The sequence below is a fragment of the Fringilla coelebs genome, assembly GCF_963513975.1.
Source record: "Fringilla coelebs genome assembly, chromosome: 26".
Taxonomy (NCBI): Eukaryota; Metazoa; Chordata; class Aves; order Passeriformes; family Fringillidae; genus Fringilla; species Fringilla coelebs.
This window is the reverse complement of record NC_140052.1, coordinates 1,141,386-1,166,101: the sequence shown is the minus strand read 5'-3', so window position 1 is coordinate 1,166,101 and position 24,716 is coordinate 1,141,386. Positions and strand designations below refer to the sequence as shown.

The window sequence follows — 24,716 nt, the reverse complement described above, 5'->3', positions numbered from 1 at the left end:
CGAGGGGAGATGCTATCAGGCGGTATCACCTGGGAACGGCGGCGAACGGGGAACGGGCAGGGCCGGGCCGCGCCCGCCTCCCCCCGCGGCTGCCAGCGGCTCCCACGGGAGGGGACACCCCGGGGACACCGGGGGGACAGGGGGGGGATATGGCAGGGGACACACAGGGGACACGCTGGGGGACACAGCCTGGCACGGACCTCCATGGGGTGGGTCAGGGTCAGAGCTGGGGTCCTCAGGGGGGATCCTGGTGGATAATGGGGGATGTGCTGGCCACTGGCCAGGTTTGGGTCACCACTGCCAGGTTTGGGTCACTCCTGGCCGGATTTGGGTCACCACCAGGTTTGGGTCACTCCTGGCCAGGTTTGGGTCACTCCTGGCCAGGTTTGGGTCACCACCAGGTTTGGGTCACTCCTGGCCAGGTTTCAGTCACTCCTGGCCAGGTTTGGGTCACTCCTGGCCAGGTTTGGGTCACCACCAGGTTTGGGTCACTCCTGGCCAGGTTTGGGTCACCACCAGATTTGGGTCACTCCTGGCCAGGTTTGGGTCACTCCTGGCCAGATTTGGGTCACCCCCAGGTTTGGGTCACTCCTGGCTGGATTTGGGTCACTCCTGACCAGGTTTGGGTCACTCCTGACCAGGTTTGGGTCACCACTGGCCAGATTTGGGTCACTCCTGGCCAGATTTGGGTCACCACCAGGTTTGGGACACCCCCAGATTTGGGTCACTCCTGGCCAGGTTTGGGTCACTCCTGGCCAGGTTTGGGTCACCACCAGGTTTGGGTCACTCCTGGCCAGGTTTGGGTCACTCCTGGCCAGGTTTGGGTCACTCCTGGCCGGACTGGGATGACCAGGGGTGGGGTCAGCGGGGTGAGGGCTCCCTGGGCTCCAGGCTGACCGAGGGTGGGGTCAGCGGGGTGGTGTCCCTGCAGAGTTTGGGATGACCAAGGCTGGGATCAGCAGCAGCTGAGGGTGACACAGGATGTGCTGGCAGGGGTTTGGCAATCCGGGAGTCACGGGGGAGGGGGGCAGGGAGGGACATGGGGGCCCTGGTCCCTCCTGTCACCCCCCACCCCCATGGGGGGGACACCGAGCTGGGCCAAGGGCTCCTCATGTGGGTGACACAGGGTGACCCCAGCCCAAAATTCAGCCTTGGAGGGGGGGGGGGGGGATCCCCTGGGGGTGGCAGGGCCGGTTGTAGGGGAGGTTTGGGGGGTTGGGGGCTGCAGGTGCAGGGGGGCTTGGGGGGGGGGTCGCAGGGGAAAGCCCAGGGGGACCCAGGGCAGGGATTCCAGAGGTTTGGGGGGTCCCGGGGGGTTGAGGGGGGTCTGGGGGTGGTGGGTCCAAGGGTAGGGGGGTTGGGGGGGTCCAGGGGTCTCTGTGGTCTGGGTGGGTCCGGGACTGGGGGGGTTTGGGAGGACCTCGGGAGGGTCCCGGGGGTGTCCCATGAGAGAGGTGAACCCCGCAGGGTGTCGGGGTGTCCCGGGGTGTCCCGGGTGGGGGTATCGCACGTTTCCGGGGTGGGGTCTGGCAGGGTCCCGGGTGGTCCCGGGGGTGGATCCCGGGGGATCCTGGGGGTGGATCCCGGAGGGTCCCGGGGATGAGTGCTACAGAGTCACGGTGGTCCCGGGGGTGGGTCCCGGTGGTCCCGGGGGTGGGTCCCGGTGGTCCCGGGGGTGGGTCCCACAGAGTCCCGGTGGTCCCGGGGGTGGGTCCGGTGGTCCCGGGGGTGGGTCCCACAGAGTCCCGGTGGTCCCGGGGGTGGGTCCCACAGAGTCCCGGTGGTCCCGGGGGTGTGTCCCGCACGGTGCCCGGGGCGGTCCGGCCGTGCCGCTGCCCGCGCTGTCCCCGCCCCGGCCCGGCCGGTGCCGCCCATTTCCGCCGGGCGGAGCCGCCCCTCGGCCCCGCAGCGGCCCCGCCGCCAGCGCCCGCCCGGCCCGGCCCGGCCCCGGCCCCGCTCGCTCCGGTGCAGCCCCGCCATGGCGGGCGGCCCGGCCGCGCTCGCCCTCGGTACGTGCGGGGCGCGGGGGGCTCGGCCCGGCCCGGGGGGCTCCGCGCCCCCCGCCCCGGCCGGACCCCGCCGAGGGGCAGCGCCCCCGGAGCGGGGCGGGCTCGGGGGGCTCTGCGGGTGGGTTCTGGGGGTCGGCGCCGTGAATCGCGGGACCGCGGGGAAAATCCCATAAAAACCCCATAAAATTCCCCCGCGCGGGCGCTCCCGAAGTTCGTTCCCTGTGGGAAAGGCGCCTTCGCCGCGACGCGTGAGTACGGCCGCGGTCAGACGCTTAATTAGAGCGGCTAATTAGGGCTGGGGGCTAATTAGAATTGCGGGGAGTGGGGGTTGGTGCCGAGGGAAGGGGGCGGTGGGAAGCGGGGGCGCTCCGGGTTGGAGCGGGGCGATGCCGGGACGGGACGGGAGCGGGGATGCTCCCGGGGGAAGGACGGACGGACGGACGGACGGACGGATCAATCCCGGTGCGGACGGCTGGAGCTCGGCTGGCTTTGTCCCGCTGTCCCCGCCGGTGGCACCCAGCCGCAGCTCCGGTATCCCGGTGGGAAAGCGGCGCTCCGGGAAAGCGGCTGGGCTTGGCCCCGCTCCAGCTCCCGGCGCTGCCGCGCCGTGCCCCGGTCCTGCTGCTCCGCCGAGCGTCCCCCGGTGGCTCCAGCGCCGTGTCCCGGTCCGAGCGTCCCCCGGTGGCTCCAGCGCCGTGTCCCGGTCCGAGCGTTCCCCGGTGGCTCCAGCGCCGTGTCCCGGTCCGAGCGTCCCCCGGTGGCTCCAGCGCCGTGTCCCCCCTGCCGAGGCTCATCCCGAGCTCCCGTGTCCCGTTCTCTCCCGCTCCCGCCGCTCCGGGTCTCTCTCTCCTGTGCCGGTGCTCGCCCTCGGGGGGCTGAGCCGCGGTTCCCCGGCGGTCGGGGCGCCCCGATCCCGACAGTTCCCGGTGGGATGCGGGTGGTAGAGGAGCCCTCGGGCCGTGGGGAAGGGGAGGGGAGCGCTCCGGGTCCCCGCAGCCCGGCGGGGATCGGAGCCGGGGGGAGTTCGGAACGCGGCGATAACGGAGAGGCCGTGGGGAGAAGCGAGGCGGGAACCGGCGGGACGGAGCCGCGGGAACCGGCGGGACGGAGCCGCGGGAACCGGCGGGACGGAGCTGCCGGGACGGAGCTGCCGGGATGGAGCTGCCGGGACGGAGCTGCCGGGATGGAGCTGCCGGGATGGAGCTGCCGGGATGGAGCTGCCGGGATGGAGCTGCCGGGATGGAGCTGCCGGGATGGAGCTGCCGGGATGGAGCTGCCGGGATGGAGCTGCCGGGAGTCCTCCGGAGGGAGAGATTCCCGCAGATCCCGGTGGGATGGGCTGGAAAAAGCAAACGGGGGTGGGGATGGGTCAGCCCCACGGCAGGGCTCGAGCGTGGATTGTCCGAGTGTCCTGGAGGTGTCCGGAGTGCCCAGGCTGGGCCCGGAAAACTTCCCAAGGGCCGGGAGCAGGGAGCGGGGCTGGGCTGGCCACCTGCCCGCGGAGAGGAGCGGGGAAGGAGAACGGAGGAGCCGGAATGCCCGGGGGTGGGATGGATGGATGCCCTCGGGGGTGGATTCCCACTGATCCCACCGGGATGCCAGGGGCATGGATGCCCACCCAGAACTGGAATGCCAAGGGGATGGATCCCCAAGGGATGGATGCCCACTGATCCCATCAGGATGCCCACAGGGATGGATGCCCACCCCAGAACTGGAATGCCCACAGGGATGGATGCCCTCTGATCCCATCAGGATGTCCAGGGGATGGATGCCCACTCAGAACCAGAATGCCCAGGGGATGGATGCCCTCTGATCCCACCGGAATGCCCACTGGGATGGATGCCCACCCAGAACTGGAATGCCCAGGAGATGAACACCCACTCAGAACCTGGATGCCCACTCAGAACTGGAGAGCCCAGGGGGATGGATGCCCTCTGATCCCACCAGAATGCCAGGGAGATGGATGCCCACCCAAAAGCAGAATGCCAAGGGGATGGATGCCCTCTGATCCCACCGGAATGCCCACAGGGATGGATCCCCACTGATCCCATTAGGATGCCCAGGGGATGGATGCCCACCCAAAACTGGAGTGCCTAGGGGATGGATGCCCACTCAGAACAGGAATGCCAGGGAGATGGATGCCCTCTGATCCCATTGGAATGCCCAGGGAATGGATGCCCACCCATCCCACTGGAATGCCCAGGGATGGATGCCCACTGATCCCATTAGGATGCCCACAGGGATGGATGCCCACTCAGAACAGGAATGCCAGGAGGATGGATGCCTATGGATGCCCTCTGATCCCACTGGAATGCCCACTGGGATGGATGCCCACCCAAAAGCAGAATGCCCAGGGGATGGATGCCCACTGATCCCATCAGGATGCCCAGGGGATGGATGCCCACTCAGAACAGGAATGCCATGGGATGGATGCCCACTGATCCCATTAGGATGCCCACAGGGATGGATGCCCACCCAGAACTGGAATGCCAGGAGGATGGATGCCCTCTGATCCCATCAGGATTCCCATGGAATGGATGCCCACCCCCTGGAATGCCAAGGAATGGATGCCCACTCAGAACCAGAATGCCCACAGGGGATGGACACTCACCCATCCCACCAGGACGAGCCATTCCCCAAAAATCCCAGGGGCGGAGGCGACATTTCCCAAAAACCCCCCAGAATGAAACCCCGAGCTGGGAGAAAATGGGAAAATTGGGATCAGCCCGGATTGGTGATGGAATTTCCACGGGAGGAGAATCCCCGAGGTCTGCAAGGAAACCAGGGAAGCTGTGGAGGATCCCTGAAGCCCTGGATGGATCCCAGAATTTGTTGTGGATCCCCAAAACTGCAGTGGATCCCTGAGGCCATGGAGGATCCCTGAATTTGGGGTGGATCCCCGAATTTGTGGTGGATCCCCGAATTTGTGGTGGATCCCCAAATTTGGGGTGGATCCCTAAAGCTGTGGAGGATCCCCAAGTCCCCGCCTGGATCCCTTTTTTTTCCCCCCTTAAAAATCTTGGAGAATTTTCCTTAAAAAAAATTCTCCAAAGGGTCACTCGAGGGGGTCGTTCCTGCCACAGGGAATTCCTCCAAAATCTTGGAGATTTTTCCTTTAAAATCTTTTTCCCTTAAAAATCTCTAAACTTTATTTTTTTCCCCTTAAAAATCTTGAAGAATTTTCCTTAAAAAAATTCTCCAAGGGGTCATTTAGGGGGGTCATTCCTGCCACGACCCCATAATTCCACCCCCACTGGGAATTCCTGCATTTTCCTTTAAAACCTTGGAGATTTTTCCTTAAAAATCTTTTTCTTTAAAAACCTCCAAGGGGTCACTCGAGGGGGTCATTCCTGCGAGAGAGAATTCCTGCATTTTCCATAAAAACCTTGAAGATTTTTCCTTAAAAACCTCGGAGATTTTTCCTTAAAAATTTCCTTAAAATTCCCGCGTTTTCCCTCAAAACCTCGGGGTGGTTTTGGCCACCCTAAATCCCCCTTGTGGGGTTTTTTTGGGGTGTTTTTGGGGTTTTTAGGGCGTGGCTGACCCCCTTGTCCCTCCCCAGGTGTCCTGCTGGCCGCGTGCCACGCGCTGGACAACAGCACGGCTGGCCGGAGCGGTGAGTGCCCAGCGGGAATTTTGGGGGGATTTCAGGGAATTTTGGGGTTTTCTGCCATCCCACCCCTCTTTTTTATGGGGTTACGGGGCTCTGGGTGGGATTCTGGGCCTGATCTCTGAGGGGAAAACCAGGAATGGTTTCCTGTCCCAAAAAAAAGGGGTTCTGACCCCAAAAACAAAGGGTTTGTCGTTCCAAAAAAAGGGTTTCTAGTCCCAAAAAACCAAACGTTTCTGGCCCTGAAAATAAAGAGTTTCTAACCCCAAAAGGAAAGGGTTTGGCCCCAAAAGAGTTTCCCTACAAGGAAAGGGTTTCTGGCCCAAAAAAAGAAGGGTTTCTGGTTCCAAAAAAACAGTCTTTGGCCCCAAAAAACAAAGGGTTTCCAGCCCCACAACAAAAAGGATTTCTGGCCCCAAAAATAAAGGGTTCCCAACCCCACAATGAAAAGGTTTCCAGCCCCAAAAGGAAAGGTTTTGGCCCCAAAAAGAAAAGATTTCCCTACAAGGAAAGGGTTTCCAGTCTCCCCCCTAAAAAAAGGATTTCTGGCCCTAAAAGGAAGAGCTTCCAGCCCCCAAAAAATGGTTCCAGCCCCAAAAGGAAAAGGGTTTCCAGCCCCAAAAGAACCCCTAAAAACCTCCTCAGGGCTGGGGACATGGGGACACCCCAGGGTGGCTCTTCCAGCTCTGGGGACACAGGGACATCCCAATCCCAGCCACCCCAAACTTCCTCAGTATTGGGGACACTGGGACATCCCAGGGTGGCCCTTCCCAGCATTGGGGACATGGTGACATCCAAAGGGGGCTCTTCCAGCACTGGGGACACTGGGACACCCCAGGGTGGCTTTTCCCAGTGTTGGGGACAACAGGGACACCCCAATCCCAGCCACCCCAAACCTCCTCAGTATTGGGGACACTGGGACATCCCAGGGTGGCCCTTCCCAGCCCTGGGGACACCCCAAGGTGGCTTTTCCCAGCTCTGGGGACATGGGGACACCCCAGGGTGGCTTTTCCCAGCTCTGGGGACATGGGGACACCCCAGGGTGGCTCTTCCAGAGCTGGGGACACAGGGACACCCCAAGGTGGTGCTTCCCAGCTCTGGGGACAGCCCAAGGTGGCTCTTCCAGCACTGGGGACACTGGGACATCCCAGGGTGGCCCTTCCCAGCCCTGGGGACATGGGGACACCCCGGTCCCACCCCCATCCCAGACTGTCCCCCCCCTCTCTGGGGCTGCCATAAATCCTGCCGGCAGCCGGGGGTGGCTCGGAAGTTTCTGGATCCCAAACGATCCCAGCAGGAAATTCCCTGCCGGGGATAATTCGAACCAGGGGGGTTTGATGGGAAACAGGAGCGGGGTGGGCTCCTTCCTCCTCCTCCTCCTCCTCCTCCTCCTCCTCCAGAGCTCTTTAGGGAATTCCTCAGGGATTATTCAGGCAGGGATCCTCGGGGTGGCTGCACGGAGATCCCAAAATAAACCCTAAAGGAGCTCTGCTTGCCCTTGGGGATGGGAAATCTCCTTTGGAATTGGGAAATCTTCTTCTGGGATGGAAAATCCCCATTTGGGACTGGGAAATCTCCTTTTGGGGTGGGAAATCTCCTTTTGGGATGGGAAATCTCCTTTTGGGGTGGGAAATCTCCTTTTGGGATGGGAAGTCTCCTTTTGGGACTGGGAAATCTCCTTTTGGGGTGGAAAAAACTCTTTTGGGATGGAGAAAATCTCCTTTTGGGGAGGGAAATCTCCTTTTGGGACTGGGAAATCTCCTTTTGGGACTGGGAAATCTCCTTTTGGGATGGGAAATCCGCTTTAGGAACTTTGAAATCTCCTTTTGGGACTGGGAAATCTCCCTTTTGGGATGGGAAATGAGAAATCTCCTTTTGGGGTGGGAGGGAGCCCAGCCCCGTGTCCCTCCTGTCACCCCGAGGCTGCTGCTCCTCCTTTCCCCAGCCCCTCCCGTTTTTGGGATTCCCCAAAATCCCCGTTTTTCTCCCCATTTTTTGGGATTTTCCCAAAATCCCCGTTTTTCTCCCCGTTTCCCAGCCCCTCAGAGTTTTGGGATTTTCCCAAAATCCCCGTTTTTCTCCCCCATTTCCCCAGCCCCTCCCGTTTTTGGGTTTTCCCAAAATCCCCGTTTTTCTCCCCGTTTCCCCCAGCCCCTCCTGTTTTTTGGGATTTCCCAAAATCCCCGTTTTTCTCCCCGTTTCCCAGCCCCTCAGATTTTCGGGATTTTCCCAAAATCCCCGTTTTTCTCCCCGTTCCAGCCCCGGTGGCGGCGGCGGTGAGGTCGCACTTTAACGAGTGCCCCGACTCGCACCGGCAGTTCTGCTTCCACGGCACGTGCCGCTTCCTGGTGCAGGAGGAGAAACCCGCCTGCGTGTGAGTGCCTCAATCCCCTAAACCCGTGTGTGTGAGTGCCTCAATCCCCTAAACCCGCCTGGTGTGAGTGCCTCAATCCCCTAAACCCGCCTGGTGTGAGTGCCTCAATCCCCTAAACCCGTGTGTGTGAGTGCCTCAATCCCCTAAACCCGCCTGCGTGTGAGTGCCTCAATCCCCTAAACCTGCCTTAGTGTGAGTGCCTCAATCCCCTAAACCCGTGTGTGTGAGTGCCTCAATCCCCTAAACACACCCGTGTGTGTGAGTGCCTAAATCCCCTAAACCCGTGTGTGTGTGAGTGCCTCAATCCCCTAAACCCGCCTGGTGTGAGTGCCTCAATCCCCTAAACACACCCGTGTGTGAGTGCCTCAATCCCCTAAACCCGCCTGCGTGTGAGTGCCTGAATCCCCTAAACACACCCATGTGTGAGTGAGTGCCTCAATCCCCTAAACCCGTGTGTGAGTGCCTGAATCCCCTAAACCCGCCTGTGTGTGAGTGCCTCAATCCCCTAAACACACCCGTGTGTGAGAGCCTAAATCCCCTAAAACCTGCCTTAGTGTGAGTGCCTCAATCCCCTAAACCCGTGTGTGTGAGTGCCTAAATCCCCTAAACCCGCCCGTGTGTGAGTGCCTAAATCCCCTAAACACACCCGTGTGTGAGTGCCTAAATCCCCTAAACTTCTGTGTGTGTGAGTGCCTAAATCCCCTAAACCCGCCCGTGTGTGAGTGCCTAAATCCCCTAAACCCATGTGTGTGTGAGTGCCTAAATCCCCTAAACCTGTGTGTGAGTGCCTGAATCCCCTAAACCTGCCTTAGTGTGAGTGCCTAAATCCCCTAAACCTGCCTTAGTGTGAGTGCCTAAATCCCCTAAACCCGTGTGTGTGTGAGTGCCTAAATCCCCTAAACACAAAACTCTGGGTTTGTGTCCCAGTGATCCCAAAATTCAGGGTTTGGTGTCCTGGCTGACCTGCCCTGTGTCCCCAGGTGTCCCTCAGGGTCCGTGGGGACACTCTGACCTCCCCCGTGTCCCCGTGTGTCCCCAGGTGTCACTCGGGGTGTACAGGGACCCTCTGACCTGCCCTGTGTCCCCGTGTGTCCCCAGGTGTCACTCGGGGTCCATGGGGACACTCTGACCTGCCCTGTGTGTCCCCAGGTGTCACTTGGGGTACGTGGGGACACTGACCTGCCCTGTGTCCCCAGGTGTCACTCGGGGTACGTGGGGACACGCTGTGAGCACGCTGACCTGCCCTGTGTCCCCGTGTGTCCCCAGGTGTCCCTCAGGGTCCATGAGGACACTGACCTGTCCTGTGTCCCCAGGTGTCACTCAGGGTGTACAGGGACACTCTGACCTGCCCTGTGTGTCCCCAGGTGTCACTCAGGGTCCATGGGGACACTGACCTGTCCTGTGTGTCCCCAGGTGTCACTCGGGGTACGTGGGGACACGCTGTGAGCACGCTGACCTGCTGGCCGTGGTGGCCGCCACCCAGAAGAAGCAGACCATCACCGCCCTGCTCGTGGTGGCCGTGGTGGCCTCGGCCCTGCTCGTCACCGTCTGCGTCCTGGTCCAGTGAGTGCCACTCCTGGGGACAGCCCGGGACACGGGACCCCGTCCCCATTCCCCGTCCCCATTCCCCGTGTCCCCATGTCCCTGTCCCCATTCCCCGTGTCCCCATGTCCCTGTCCCCCTGTCCCTTTCCCCATGTCCCCATGTCCCCATTGCTGTGCCATTCCTGTCCCCATCCCTGTCCCAGTCCCTGACCCCATCTCTGACTGGTTCCTGTCCCCATTCCCTATGTCCCCATTCCCTGTCCCCATTCCCTGTCCCCATTCCCTGTCCCCATCCCTGTCCCCATTCCCTGTCCCTGTGTCCCCATTCCCTGTCCCCATTCCCTATGTGCCCTGTCCCCATTCCCATTTCCTGTGTCCCCATGTCCCCATGTCCCTGTCCCCATGTCCCTGTCCCATCCCTGTCCCTGTCCCATCCCTGTCCCTGTTGCTGTCCCCAGCTGCTGTCACCTGCCAAAGCGCTGTCCCTGGCCCTGTCCCCATTCCCATTTCCTGTGTCCCCATGTCCCTGGCCCTGTCCCATCCCTGTCCCTTGCTGTCCCCAGCTGCTGTTGCCTGCAGAAGCACTGTCCCTGTCCCTGTCCCCATCCCTGTCCCCATTCCCTGTCCTTGTGTCCCCATTCCCTGTCCCCATTCCCTATGTGCCCTGTCCCCATCCCCATTCCCATTTCCTGTGTCCCCATGTCCCCATGTCCCTGTCCCCATGTCCCTGTCCCTTGCTGTCCCCAGCTGCTGTCGCCTGCGGAAGCGCTGGCCCTGTCCCTGTCCCATTCCTGTTGCTGTCCCATCCCTGGCCCTGTCCCTGTTCCGTCCCTGTCCCATCCCTGTCCCTGTCCCTGTCCCATCCCTGTCCCTTGCTGTCCCCAGCTGCTGTCGCCTGCGGAAGCGCTGGCCCTGTCCCTGTCCCCATCCCTGTCCCCATCCCTGTCCCTGTCCCCATCCCCATGTCCCTTTCCCCATGTCCCTGTCCCATCCCTGTCCCTTGCTGTCCCCAGCTGCTGTCGCCTGCAGAAGCGCTGGCCCTGTCCCTGTCCCGTCCCTGTCCCTGTCCCATCCCTGTCCCTGTCCCATCCCTGTCCCTTGCTGTCCCCAGCTGCTGTCGCCTGCGGAAGCGCTGGCCCTGGCCCTGGCCCTGGCCCTGTCCCCATCCCTGTCCCCATCCCTGTCCCTGTCCCCATCCCCATGTCCCTTTCCCCATGTCCCTGTCCCATCCCTGTCCCTTGCTGTCCCCAGCTGCTGTTGCCTGCGGAAGCACTGGCCCTGTCCTTGTCCCTGTCCCATCCCTGTCCCTGTCCCAGCCCTGTCCCTGTCCCTGTCCCTGTCCCATCCCTGTCCCTGTCCCGTCCCTGTCGCTGTCCCATCCCTGTCCCTTGCTGTCCCCAGCTGCTGTCGCCTGCGGAAGCGCTGGCCCTGTCCCTGTCCCTGTCCCTGTCCCGGCTGGTGCCGCGAGCCCGGAGCCGGCCCCGAGAAACCGGGGGGGCTGCTCAAGGGGGGAGCGTCCTGCTGCCACAGCGAGACAGGTGAGGGACACCTGGGGCACCTGGGACACCTGGGACACCTGGGGACACATTGGGGACACCTGGGGGGACAGGAGAAACCGGGGGGGCTGCTCAAGGGGGGAGCGTCCTGCTGCCACAGCGAGACAGGTGAGGGACACCTGGAGACACCTGGGACATACATGGGACACCTGGGGACACCTGGGGACACCTGGGGACATCCATGGGACACCGAGGACACCTGGGTCATCCGTGGGACACCTGGGACATACATGGGACAGGGGAAGGACACCTGGGGTGGGGGGCATGTCCTGCTGCCACAGCGAGACAGGTGGGGGACACCTGGGGACACCTGGGACATACCTGGGACCCCTGGGACAGGGGAGGGACACTTGGGGACATCCATGGGACACCTGGGATAGGGGAGGGACATCTGGGGACACCTGAGGACACCTGGGACAGGTGGGAGGACACCTGGGACAGGTGAGGGGACACAGGGGACAGGTGCCACCCTGCTGTGTAACTGCTGCCATTCCCGTCCCCACAGGTGTGTGACAGACCCGGGACCACCCTGGGGACACCTGGGGACACCTGAGGACCCCCAGGACCGTCCCCTCCCCCCTCGGATCCTTTTTGGGGCCTTTTCCCCTTTTCCCGCCGTTTCCCCGGGTTCTCCCTCGACTTTTGGGGCGTTTCCCCGGGATTTTTCAACCCCAAATCTTTGGGATTTTACCCCAAAGCCCCGCCGGGATGGGGATTTATTTTTCTACAGAAAAACAAAAAAACCAAACCCCAAGCCCAGCTCATTTTTTGGGGCCAAATCCCAGCTTTTTATTAATAATAAATGAATTTAAATCCCAGGAAACCTCCTCGGGCTGGAGGCACAGCCTTAATTCCCCCTCAGTAACCAACCCAGAGCTTTTCCCTCTGTTTTGGGGTCGTTTTTGGGGTTGTTTTGGGGTTTTTGGGGTTTTTTTTTAAGTCATGGTTACTCTCATGTCTTCTGTATATGTTGCACTGAAAGTTAATATTTAATGTTTTAATTTATTTCGCCTGGTTTAAATTAATTTTGATTCCTATAAAGATGTTCTTGTCACCGCCTGGTCTTGGGGTTTTTATTTTTCTTTTTTATCCCGTCCTAAAAACCTGGGTCAGTTATTTAAGTGATGTAAAAACTTTTTTTTTTTTCCCAAAAATTCATGGTTTGGGGGTTTTTTAGGGGGAGAATTTGGGAAGGAGATGCTGAATCCCACAGATGGGAGTGGGGGAATATTCCCAGGCATGGCTGAGCCCCAAATTCCCAGATTTTCATCCCAAATTTTCAAGCCTAATGATGAACCCAGCCCCATTTTCCCATCATTTTATCCCAAAATTTGAATCCTAATGTTCCAATTTTGAACCCAACCCCATTTTCCCATAATTTTATCCCAAATTTCGAATCCTAATGTTCCAGTTATGAACCCAACCCCATTTTCCCATAATTTTATCCCAAATTTTCAAGCCCTGATGCCCCAATGATGAACCCAGCCCCATTTTCCCATCCTTTTATCCCAAATTTTGAAGCCCAGTTTTAGGATCAGCCCCAAATTCCCAAATTTTCATCCCAAATTTTCAAGCCCTGATGCCCCAGTTTTGGGCCCCGTTCTGGGGCAGGTTCGGGGCAGTTTTGGGGCAATTCCCCTCAGATTTGGGCTGGTCCTGAAGGTTTTGGGGCAATTCCCGGCACTTTTGGGGGGGATTCTCAGCAATTTTGGGGCAATTCGCGGCAGTTTTGGGACGATTCTCAGCAGGTTTGGGACGATCCCCGGCAGTTTTGGGGCGGTTTGGGACAATTTCCCTCAGGTTTGGGGCGGTTCGGGCCGGGTTTAGGGCGGGTTTGGGGCGGTTCGGGCCGGGTTTAGGGCGGGTTTGGGGCGGTTCGGGCCGGGTTTAGGGCGGGTTTAGGGCGGTTCCCCTCAGGTTTGGGTCGGGTTTTAGGGCGGGTTTAAGGCAGGGCCGGGTGAAGGCCGCGGTTTGGGGAGAGTTTTAGGGCGGGTTTAAGGCGAATCGGGGCGGGTTTAGGGCGGGTTTGGGGCGGGTTTAGGGCGGGTTTAAGGCGGGTTTGGGGCGGGTTTAGGGCGAATTGGGGCGGGTTTGGGGCGGGTTTAAGGTGGATCGGGGCGGGTTTAGGGCGGGTCTAAGGCGGGTTTAAGGCGGATCGGGGCGGGTTTAGGGCGGGTCTAAGGCGGGTTTAAGGCGGATCGGGGCGGGTTTAGGGCGGGTTTAGGGCGGATCGGGGTGGGTTTAAGGCGGGTTTAGGGCGGGTTTGGGGCGGGTTTAAGGCGGGTTTAGGGCGGATTAAGGGCGGATCGGGGCGGGTTTAGGGCGGATCGGGGCGGGTTTAGGGCGGGTTTGGGGCGGATTTAGGGCGGGTTTAGGGCGAATTGGGGCGGTTTTAAGGCGGGTTTAAGGCGGATTAAGGGTGGATCGGGGCGGGTTTAAGGCGGGTTTAGGGCGGGTTTAGGGCGAATTGGGGCGGGTTTAGGGCGGGTTTAGGGCGGGTTTAGGGCGGGTTTAAGGCGGGTTTAGGGCGGATCGGGGCGGGTTTAGGGCCCGCAGCGGGCGCATGGCGGAGGCCGCCCCGGGCCTGGTGCAGGCCGCGGTTCGGGGCGGGTTCAGGCCCGGTTTAGGGCGGTTCGGGGCGGGTTTAGGGCGGCTTGAGGACGGTTCGAAGCGGGTTGAGGGCGGTTCGAGGCGGGGTTTAGGCTCGGAGCGGGCCCATGGCGGAGGCGGCGCAGGGCCGGGTGCAGGCCGCGGTGGAGAGCGCCGTGCAGGGGCTGGAGCGGGAGCAGATCCGCGCCATGCAGGTACCGGGGACACCGGGGGACACCGGGGGGACACGAGGGGACACGCGGGGAGGGGTCCGGGGCACCCACACACACACACGTGGGTGCCCCAGGACCGGCCCCGAGACTCCCCCCAATTCACTGAGACCCCCCCCCCCCAATTCACTGTGAACCCCCCCATACACACCCTGAGACCCTCCCCAATTCACTGTGAACCCCCTACACACACCCTGAGACCCCCCCCCAATTCACTGTGAACCCCCCATACACTCCCTGAGACCCCCCCCCCAATTCACTGTGATCTCTGTGTGCCCCCCAATATTTTCTGTGTCTCCTAAATGCACCCTGTGCCCCACAAGTGCATCTCCTGTACCCCTCACACATTCCCTGTGCCCCCTAAACACACCCTGTGCCCCCCTGGTTCATCCCCCATGCCCTCCAACACACCCTGTGCCCCCCTGGTTCATCCCCCGTGCCCCCCAACACACCCTGTGCCCCCCCAGTTCATCCCCTGTACCCCCCAACACACCCTGTCATGTCACCCACAGTGTCCCCCACTGTCCCCCATTCCCCACTGTGCCCTGGGAGTGTCCCCCACTGTGTCCCCTTCACCTGGGAGTCCCCCTCACTGACACCCCCTTTGTGTCCCCAGGGTGCCCTGTTAACTCCCTGTCCCCTGTTGCCCCCTTGTTAACCTGGTGTCCCCATGTCCCCAGGGTGCCCTGTTAACCCAGTGTCCCCCATGTCCCCAGGGTGCCCCCATTAACCCGGTGTCCCCAGGGTGCCCCCATTAACCCAGTGTCCCCCATGTCCCCAGGGTCCCCCCCATTAACCCAGTGTCCCCCATGTCCCCTGTTGCCCCCCACTAACCCAGTGTCCCCCTGCTGTCTCCTGTTGCCCCCCTTAACCCGGTGTCCCCTGTTGCCCCCCGTTAACCCAGTGTCCCCATGTCCCCTGTTGCCCCCCGTTAACCCGGTGTCCCCTGTTGCCCCCCACTGACCCGGTGTCCCCCATGTCCCCTGTTGCCCCCGTTAACCCGGTGTCCCCTGTTGCCCCCGTTAACCCGGTGTCCCCTGTTGCCCCCCGTTAACCCAGTGTCCCCATGTCCCCAGGGTGCCCCCCACTGACCCGGTGTCCCCCTGCCGTCCCCGTGTGTCCCCAGGGCGCCATGTTCCGCTGCAGCGCGCGGTGCTGCGAGGACGCAGCGGCCTCCATGCAGGAGGTGCAGCGCTGCATCGAGCGCTGCCACGCGCCCCTGGCCCGCGCCCAGGCCATCGTCACCGCCGAGCTCGAGCACTTCCAGGTGAGGAGGGGGCACCGGGACCCCCGGGGACAGCACCGGGACCCCGGGCAGGGCGTGAGCCCCCAATCCCCGCACCCCCCCTGTGCCCCCCACCCCCGGTACATCCCCTGACCCCCCAGTGTGCCCCAACACCCCACTCCCCTGCTGCCCCCCAGTCCCCCCCTGTGACCGTCCTGTCCCCAGGACCAGCTGAGCTGCTGTCCCCCAGTCCCCTGCTGCCCCTGAGTCCCCCCAGTGTCCCCCAGTGACCGTGCTGTCCCCAGTCCCCTGCTGTCCCCCAGTCCCCTGCTGCCCCTGAGTCCCCCCAGTGTCCCCCAGTGACTGTGCTGTCCCCAGGACCAGCTGAGCCTCTGTCCCCCATCCCCTGCTGTCCCCCAATCCCCCCAGTCCCCCCCAGTCCCCTGCTGCCCCCCAGTCCCCACTGACCCCCCAGTCCCCCCAGTGTCCCCCAGTGACCGTGCTGTCCCCAGGACCGGCTGAGCCGCTGCCCCCCAGTCCCCATTGACCCCCCAGTCCCCATTGACTCCCCAGTCCCCCCCAGTCCCCTGCTGTCCCCCAGTCCCCACTGACCCCCCAGTCCCCACTGACCCCCCCAGTCCCCACTGACCCCCCAGTTCCCCCCAGTCCCCTGCTGTCCTCCAGTCCCCACTGACCCCCCAGTCCCCCCAGTGTCCCCCAGTGACCGTGCTGTCCCCAGGACCGGCTGAGCCGCTGCTCGCTGCAGTGCTCGGACCAGGCCAAGGACGCGCTGGACTCGGGGGGCTCGGAGCCGCGCGTGCGGGGCCAGCTGGACGCCTGCCTGGCCACCTGCGGGGAGCAGCACCTGCGCCTCGTGCCCGCCATGGCCAAGAAGATGCGCGACGGGCTGGCCAGCATCCAGCAGTGACAGCGGGGACACCCCCGGGACACCCCGGGGACATCCCCAAACACACTCATTAAAGGCCAGGTGGCACCTCCCACCAACCGCGGTGCTACTGGGGGTGATGGGGGGAACTGGGGGTGATGGGGGGCACTGGGGGTGATGGGGGAGAATAGGGGGACTGGGGGTGATGGGGGGGCACTGGGGGTGATGGAGGAGAATGGGAGGGACTGGGGGTGATGGGGGGAACTAGGGGTGATGGGGGGCACTGGGGGTGATGGGGGAGAATAGGGGGACTGGGGGTTATGGGGGCACTGGAGGTGATGGAGGAGAATAGGGGGACTGGGGGTGATGGGGCGGGCGATAGACGGTGATGGGGGGCACTGGGGGAACTGGGATTGATTGGGTGGGTGCTGAGGGGACACTGCAGCTGGGGGGGCATTGGGGGATGATGTTTGGGCACAGTGGCACTGGCACACACACATACACACACACACTCATACAGGTGTGCACACCTGGACACGCGCACAGCACGTGCCCAGACGCGCCGCACACGGCGGGGGCCATGCCGCCGTACCTCCCCCTGTAGCCGCGCACTCCCCTCACCACCTCCTGCTCTTCCCCTCTACCGCCCCGCTGCCTTCCCCTTACTGCGCCGCTACTCGGGTGAATGCGGTAGCGGGCCGCCATTGGCTGCGCGGTGTGCTGGCGTCAGAACGCGGCACAGACGAGCCGGGGGCTGCGGGCGCCATGAGTAAAGCGCGCCCGCCTGAGCTGTAAAAGTGCGTCCGGAGGGGCCGGGGCAGCACCGGGGAGCGAGGGAAACCGGGCACGGTGTGGGGGGGAGCGGGCACCGGAACGCCGAGGTCCGCCGCTGGCCGGTGTCCCGGCGTGCACCGAGGCGCCCCCCGGTGTAATGGCGGCGGGAGGGGGCGGTTCGTGAGGGGATAATGGCGGCGGGCTCTGGCCCCGTCCCCACACGCCGGTGCTCACCCGCTGCCATCTCGTTGCAGGTCAGTGGACAGGAAGCTGTCGTGTGAGTTCTGGAACTGTTCTCATCCCGGTCCCCCTCATGGTGCCTGCAGACCCCCGCCCTGATCTCCCTCACGGTGCCCGGGGACCCCCGCGGCCATCGACGAGTGCGTGGAGATGGCGGCGGGCGGGCAGCAGAACAACATCGGCATGGGGCTGAGGGCACTGGGAGCACTGGGAGCTGGGTGCTGAGGGCACTGGGAGCACTGGGAGCAGGGGGCTGAGGGCACTGGGACCACTGGGAGCACTGGGAGCAGGGTTCTCAGGGCACTGGGAGCACTGGGAGCAGGGTGCTCAGGGCACTGGGAGCACTGGTGGGGAGCTGTTTGTGCAGAACGAGCGGGAAGTTTGGTGACGGACTGGAACGGGATGTGTCAGCTGGGAATTCAGCAGAGCCTTGGGTGCTTCTCACCTTGCCCCTTCCAGGTGATCCGAGGGAACAGCATCATCATGCTGGAAGCTTTGGAACGAGTATAAACCCCTGGAAAACCCCAAATCCCCACCCACCGCTTCCATTCCCTCGTCCAAGACTCTGCTCCTGAGTGTACAATTATTTTGGTTTTGTTATTAAATCAATTTTGTAATGGTTGACCTAACTCAAGACTTTCTCACATTGCTTTTTGGCAGCTGGGTGTTAATTCCACTCCCAACCTAGGGAAACTCAAGGAAAACTTTAATTTATTGACGTGGGTGTTAATTTGTGCTGTTTTTGGTGGCTTTCTCCTTAAAAATTGCTCACGTTGTTAAATTCTTTATTAGCTCCATACCTGAACACAGCAATGGATACTGGGGGTTTTTCCTTTTCCCACCCATTTTGGCAGCTCCCACCACTCCATTCCCCCCAGTTTCCACCCTGAGGAGTAATTGCTTGGCAGGAAATGCTGGGGCAGAGGGATGGACAGCCAGGGAGTCGATATTCCCAGCTGGAGGGCACTTTTGGGGTCAATATGGCACTTTTAATGAATTCCGTAATCTCAGACAGGGATAAATTAAGGAGTTTGAGGAGTTTGTGTGAGGAAAATGTCCCGGCTTACTTGGGAATGCTCCTGTGGCCAAACAGCTTCCAGGTGGCACCAGGGGACATCAGGATGAGATACTGGGGAGAATTTTGTCATGGAAGGAAGGGTTGTCCAGCCTAGGCTGTGGTAGAGTCACCATCCCTGGAAGTGTCCAAAAAACTCACGGACACAGCACACGAGGAGATCGTTAATGGTGAACACAGTTGGGCTGATGGTTGGACTTCAGGGTCCCAACAGCTTTGAGGGTCTTGATGATCCTGAAAGTCTTGGTCTTCTTGAGGGTCTTGAAGATCCTAATGGCCTTGAAAGTTTTGATGATCTTGGAGATCTTGAAGGTCTTTGTCATCCCAAAGGTCTTGAAGTTTTTGATGGTCTTGATGTTCTTAAAACTCGTCCAACCTTAAGGAACCCTGATGCTACGAAACACCTCCATGGAGGGGTGAAGTATGGAATTCATTAAAGCTAATTATGGCATCTTGATGGTCTTGAAGGTCTTAGGTGTTATTGAAGGTCACTATGATCTTGAAGATCTTCCAACCATAAGTATCACATGATCCTATGAAACATCTCCTGGAGAGACAAAGTATGGAGCTCATTAGTGTTTATTACGGCATCTCGAAGGTCTTGATGTTCTTGAAGACCTTCCAACCTGTGATCCTACAGAACACCTCTTTGGAGGGGCGCAGCACAGAGTTCATTAGTGTTAATTGAGCCCTGGGCTGTGTCAGAGCTCCGTTTTGAGCTTCTCGTGCAGGTCCTCCTGGTCGACGCTGGCGCTGTGGCCGTGCCAGCGGTGGAAGGCGAGCAGGGCGGCGTTGCGGGCGGCGATGGCGCTCATCTCCATGGCGCTGGCGGCGCGCTCCAGCCCGTTCAGGTAGTAGAGCTGCTCGTGCAGGACGATGGGGGGAAACTTCTCGGGAGCGCTGTACTGGGGGTACGCCAGCCACGGCTTCACCTTCACCGAGTCGTAGGAGGAGAAGAGCAGATTGAGCTGCTCCTTGGTGAGCTCCTCGTTGGAAAACACCTTCCAGACGGCCGACGGCAGCGGCAGCTTCCCGCCCGTGCCCGTGTCCCCCACGGGGGGCTCCAGGTTCAGGCTGTTGATGAACAGTTTGGGGTTGTCTGTGGTGAAAATGGCACCAAGGTGAAAAGCCTGGGGGTCCTGGTAGCCAAAGAAGGAGGTGTTCAAGCGCCCGTGCACCAAGGTGATGACGGTCTTGTGGTAGGGATTCAGGAATTCCGGGATGGGAGGGTCGAAGTTGCGGAAGGTGATGTTGGCCATCTTGCGGCCCAGCGGGGCCGCGATGACGACGATGTCGTAGGTGTCCCCTGTGAGCCCCGAGGACGTGTTGTAGGTGACCTCGTAGAGCTTCACCGGCTCCCCTGTGGAGAACAGCTCGGTTATCCTCACCCTGCTGGGAGCAAATCCCAACCCCCCCTGGCACCCCAAAATGCCACCACATTTGGGTTTATCCATTTGTGCAGCTGGGTTATCAGCCCTGGTTCCATGGAATGGGTCAGATTGGAAGGGATCCTAAAGCCCACCCACTTCCATGGCAGGGACACCTCCCCTCCCACTGTCCCAGGCTGCTCCAAGCCTCATCCAGCCTGGCCCTGGACACTTCCAGGGATCCGGGGGCAGCCACAGCTCCCCTGGGAATTCCATCCCAGCCTCCCAGGGAGGAATTTTCATTTTGAAACCCCCAAGGGGCCGAGGTTGCTCTCCAACTCACCTCCACGCATGTGTCTGGTTTTTGGCTCTATGGACACGACTGTTCCCGGGATAACCTCGGCCTTGGAGGAGTAGATGAGGCCAGAGCACACAAGTTTGTTCCCCCCTTTCACAGACCAAAGGCCTGACTGCAACCAGCCCACAAGGAGAGCACCTGCAAGGAAACTACCTCTGTCAAATCAGGGAAACATTGGAAAAACAAACTTTGGGACACAGAGCTTGGAGCCCAAGGAGCAGGAACCCAACACCCAGGATGGGAGGCTCCCTCCAAACACTCACCTACAAAGCCATGGACACTGGCCCCTTGGCCATAGGCAAACCTCATGGTCGGAGACACCACCTGGTTGATGAATTTCTGGGAGAACCCTGCTTTCTGCATGGCCTCATCGATGCTCTGGTTGAGCAGGCGCGTGAAGTCGTCGCCCCCCAGGGCGTGCAGCAGGCGCTCGTTGCTGCTGAAGGCGTAGTCGTGCATCTGGTACCGGTAGATCCTGTCAGTGCACACGGGAAATTGGCTCTGGCTCTGAGCTCTGGCCCTGCCAGCTGCGGGGTGGCTTTGTGGGACTGCAGGACAGGGGCCTGGAGGACCAAGAGGGGAGGTTCAGGTTCCATACTGGGGATTTTTATGACGGTGGAGAGACCCTGGCACAGTTTTCCCTGAGCAGCTGTGGCTGCCCCACCCCTGGAAGTGCCCAAGGCCAGGCTGGACTGAGCTTGGAGCCACCTGGGATAGAGGAAGGTGTCCTTAAGGTCCTTTCCCACCTTTTCCCCCTCAGGACCCCAACCCACCTCATGAACTTGTCCAGGATGTCCTCCACCCACATGGACATGCGCAGGGGGTTGAGGCCATAGTGCCAGAGCAGCTTGGGGCGGTTGATGAAGGACCAGCTGCTCTCCTCAAACACAAATTCCTCCCCGTTGTAAACACCTGAGGGGCTGCCCTGGGGTGTGTTGTCCAAGAGGCCTTTGGGGAAAGGACAGAAAAAGGTAATTAGGGGAAAGGACAGAAAAAGGTAATTAAGGGAAAGGCAGAGCTATTCCACCTCAGACCTGGCTTCGTGCTGATGAGGTGAGTGATTGGAGTGCCAAAGTGTGGAAAGGGGAATTAGCCCTTGATCACGGGCCAGGGAGTGACTGGAGGTAATTTCTGAACCTTTAGGATGCCATAGGGGGTCACCTGTGGGGAGGGGCCAGACCCTTCCCTTCGGGATGTGGGCTTCCTTTGCCTTGCATGGGGCTGGGGTACCACAGGGGGCATGGGGGAGGTCATGAGGGGCTATCTGGAGAGAAAAGCTGTCTATTTAGGGAGGAATATTGGAGAAAGGTGATTACTAGGGAACTATATAGGGGGAATATTGTGAAAAGAAGGGTGGGCTATTGGGGAAGCACGTGGCTGGCTGCTGGGGAAGCATATGAGGGCTACTGGGGATGGATAAGGGGCTGTTCTTTCGAGGGATGTTCCCCAGCAGAGTGGGACCCAGAGCACCCCAGGGGGATCATTTTGGGTCTGAGGGACAGTTTTGGGACTGAGACACCAAGAAGAATTGGGGTGTCCGTGCTCACCCAGCTCCTTGACAAAATGCTTCATGTGCAGGTTGAGGGGGTGGATCACGGACCCCCCTACCTCGTAGCTGGCCCCCTCCACGTCCAGCGTGTCCAGCCGGCCGCCCACCGCCGCCTTCTCCAGCACGTGCAGCTGCACGCTGCGGCCGAACTTCTGCCGCAGGAAATACGCGGCGGCCGAGCCGCCGATCCCGCCGCCCACCACGGCTGGGAGAGAGAAGGGGGCCCGGTCACCCTCACAGCCCCACGAGAGCACAGGGCACACAGACCCCTCATGGCCTCCTGCAGGACAGTTCCTCTCTAGGGAACCCCCCACAGACCCCTCATGGCACCCCCACCTCGATCCCCTCAAGGGAACCCCTCAAAAACCCCTCATGGACCCATCATGGCACCCCCACCCCGATCCCCTCAAGGGAACCCCTCAAAAACCCCTCTCAGACCCCTGCACCACAGATCCCCTCTGGGGAATTCCCTCACAGACCCCCCATGGCAGCCCTACCCCAGTCCCCTCAAGGCGATGCTCTCATATCCGCTGCTCCTTGAAGGTTCCCTCGCGGGCCCCCCTTGACCTTCAAGGACCTTGAGGGGTGCCCCATTGCACCTTCCTCACAGATGCCCTCAAAGGATCCTCTGCTCACACTCTCCTGACCCTCAGAAATCCCTCATGGGTCCCCCCACTTCAGATCCCTCATGGGACACACCCCATACTCCCTGACCCACACAGATCCCCTCAGGGGCCTCCCATGACAGATCCCTTCAATGTTCCTTAAAGAATTCTCCCTTATCCTGACGGATGCCCTCAAAGGATCGCAGTGGCACCCCCTGCTCCTCACAGATCCCCTGATCCCTTCAAGGGACACCCCCTCACACCGCCTCTGAGAGATCCCCTTAAGCTCCCTCTGAGCTTTCCCCTCATAGATCCCTCGCAGAGTCCCCGTCCCTCACACAAGCGCCTCCCCTGATCCCGCGGCCATCGCCCGCTGTGTCCCCGTTCGCACCGATCTTGGAGGGCCCATGGCGGACGCTGAGGGCGGGTGGGCAGAGAGCGGCGAGCAGCAGCAGCGGCAGGAGGCGGCGGAGGCCCGACATGGCGGCGGGCAAGGGCAGAGGGCAATGGGCGGATTGGGAGCGGGACCCGGGTTCGATTCCCGGGGCGCACGGACCTTTTGTATCCCTCTGAAATCTGTTATCCTGAATTACAAAATCCATTCTTTTATCCTGAATTCCAAGGTCCTTTCTTTTACTTTCTTTACTTTTAATTACTTCAGTTTATCTCCGTTACTTTAACTTTCCCGCCCGCCCGGCCCCTCAGCCCGCCCGCCGCCATCTTGCGAGGAGCCGGCGTGGCTCGGGCTGCCCAGGGCTCACGGGGCCGCCCCGGCGAGCAGGAACACCAGGGGAGGGCGGCGACGCCGCCATGGAGGATGCAATGCCCAAGACCCTGCGCACATGTGAACGTATCACACACACACGTGTGCACGTGTGGACCCACACGTACACAGGCAGACCCACACACAACATGCGCACAGACGTGCCGCACATGGTGGGGGCCATGCCGCCGTACCTCCCCCTGTAGCCGCGCACTCCCCTCACCACCCCCTGCTTTCCCCCCTTTCCGCCCCGCTGCCTTCCTCCAGCTGCGCCGCTACTCGGGTGAGTGCGGTAGCGCGCCGCGGGCCGCCATTGGCTGGCGCTAGAGGACGCACGGCGGGCTGACGTCAGAACGCGGAGCGCGGCAGAGACGAGCCGGGGGCTGTGGGCACCATGAGTAAAGCGCACCCGCCTGAGCTGAAAAAGTGCGTCCGGAGGGGCCGGGGCAGCACCGGAGAGGCGCTGGGGGGAAGGAAGTACCGGAGCGGCGCGGTGCGCCGCTGGCCAGTGTCCCGGCGTGCACCGAGGCGCCCCGGTGTAATGGCGGAGGGAGGGGGGCGGGTCGTGAGGGGATAATGGCGGCGGGCTCTTGCCCCATCCCCACCCGCCGGTGCTCACCCGCTGCCATCTCGTTGCAGGTTCATGGACAAGAAGCTGTCGTGTGAGTTCTGGAACTGTCCTGATCCCCCGCTCCGGGACCCTCGCCCGCTCTGATCCCCCTCACGGTGCCCGGGGACCCCCGCCCCGATCCCCTCACGGTGCCCGGGAGCTCCCACCCGCCCCGATCCCCTCACGGTGCCCAGGGACGCCCGCCCGCCCCCCAGCAGTGCCCGGTTTTGGGGACCCCCGCCCACCCCTCACAGAGCCCAGGGAGGGGGTCCCGGCTGCTGGCGCTGGTGTTCGGGTCTGCCCTCTGCAACAACATCCCTGACTGATGTCGAGCCTTGTAGCTCGTTAATTAAAATTCTAATTCATTCATTAAGTCATAATTCATTAATTTAACTCTAACATGAGTGGAAAATTCACTCTTTTCCCATTACGGGCTGTGCTCAACCCTTCCCATTCACCCCCTGCGGGTCCCGCTCATTCCGAGCTGCAAATTTGGGGTCAAACCCTCCCGTTTTGGGAACTGTCCCCCCCTAACCCCCGGCTCCCGCAGTGAAGCTGAACGGCGGCCGGCACGTGCAGGGCATCCTGCGGGGCTTCGACCCCTTCATGAACCTGGTGATCGACGAGTGCGTGGAGATGGCGGCGGGCGGGCAGCAGAACAACATCGGCATGGTGGTGAGGCACTGGGAGCACTGGGAGCGGGGTGGTGCGGGGAATTGGGAACACTGGGAGCAGGGTGGTGGGAGCACTGGGAGTACTGGGAGCAGGGTGGTGAGGGCACTGCGACCACTGAGAGTACTGGGAGTACTGGGAGCACTGGGAGCTGGGTGCTGAGGACACTGGGAGCACTGGGAGCAGGGTGCTGAGGGCACTGGGAGCACTGGGAGCAGGGTGCTGAGGGCACTGGGAGCACTGGGAGCAGGGTGCTGAGGACACTGGGAGCACTGGGAGCAGGGTGCTGAGGGCACTGGGAGCACTGGGAGCAGGGTGCTGAGGACACTGGGAGCACTGGGAGCAGAGTGCTCAGGGCACTGGGAGCACTGGTGGGGAGCTGTTTGTGCAGAACGAGTGGGAAGTTTGGTGACAGACTGGAACGGGATGTGTCAGCTGGGAATTCAGCAGAGCCTTGGGTGCTTCTCACCTTGCCCCTTCCAGGTGATCCGAGGGAACAGCATCATCATGCTGGAAGCTTTGGAACGAGTATAAACCCCTGGAAAACCCCAAATCCCCACCCACCGCTTCTATTCCCTCGTCCAAGACTCTGCTCCTGAGTGTACAATTATTTTGGTTTTGTTATTAAATCAATTTTGTAATGGTTGACCTAACTCAAGACTTTCTCACATTGCTTTTTG

The 24,716-nt window shown here is 61.2% G+C and overlaps 4 protein-coding genes across 7 annotated transcripts; 3 read left to right on the top strand and 1 right to left on the bottom strand.

Annotated features, from left to right (window-relative positions):
• Nucleotides 1-1,901: 1,901 nt before the first annotated feature.
• TGFA (transforming growth factor alpha) lies at nt 1,902-12,296 on the top strand. Its single transcript, XM_084221842.1, has 6 exons — nt 1,902-2,009; nt 5,572-5,625; nt 7,879-7,993; nt 9,407-9,556; nt 10,939-11,075; nt 11,599-12,296. The coding sequence occupies exons 1-6, from the start codon at nt 1,979-1,981 to the stop codon at nt 11,604-11,606; spliced, it is 495 nt and encodes a 164-aa protein (XP_084077968.1). The 5' UTR covers nt 1,902-1,978; the 3' UTR covers nt 11,607-12,296.
• A 1,339-nt stretch (nt 12,297-13,635) lies between these two features.
• FAM136A (family with sequence similarity 136 member A) lies at nt 13,636-17,660 on the top strand. 4 transcript variants are annotated; one of them, XR_014616753.1, is made up of 5 exons: nt 13,636-13,897; nt 15,039-15,179; nt 15,877-16,125; nt 17,052-17,177; nt 17,497-17,660. XR_014616753.1 is itself a non-coding variant. In XM_084221829.1 (3 exons), the coding sequence occupies exons 1-3, from the start codon at nt 13,811-13,813 to the stop codon at nt 16,063-16,065; spliced, it is 417 nt and encodes a 138-aa protein (XP_084077955.1). In that variant the 5' UTR covers nt 13,636-13,810; the 3' UTR covers nt 16,066-16,133. The 4 variants fall into 4 exon arrangements, 1 of the variants encoding a protein (XP_084077955.1); XR_014616752.1 differs by lacking the exon at nt 17,052-17,177; XR_014616754.1 differs by having other exon boundaries at nt 17,052-17,660.
• A 132-nt stretch (nt 17,661-17,792) lies between these two features.
• On the bottom strand, nt 17,793-22,694 carry LOC311163081 (prenylcysteine oxidase 1-like). Its single transcript, XM_084221786.1, has 6 exons — nt 22,383-22,694; nt 21,385-21,591; nt 20,611-20,785; nt 20,101-20,312; nt 19,823-19,975; nt 17,793-19,472 (listed from the first exon to the last, which is right to left on the bottom strand). Exons 1-6 carry the CDS (start codon nt 22,591-22,593, stop codon nt 18,814-18,816), a joined length of 1,617 nt encoding a protein of 538 aa, XP_084077912.1. The 5' UTR covers nt 22,594-22,694; the 3' UTR covers nt 17,793-18,813.
• Nucleotides 22,695-23,085: 391 nt separating this feature from the next.
• On the top strand, nt 23,086-24,682 carry SNRPG (small nuclear ribonucleoprotein polypeptide G). Its single transcript, XM_084221907.1, has 4 exons — nt 23,086-23,180; nt 23,394-23,416; nt 23,915-24,039; nt 24,520-24,682. The coding sequence occupies exons 1-4, from the start codon at nt 23,149-23,151 to the stop codon at nt 24,568-24,570; spliced, it is 231 nt and encodes a 76-aa protein (XP_084078033.1). The 5' UTR covers nt 23,086-23,148; the 3' UTR covers nt 24,571-24,682.
• The last annotated feature ends 34 nt before the right edge of the window (nt 24,683-24,716 follow it).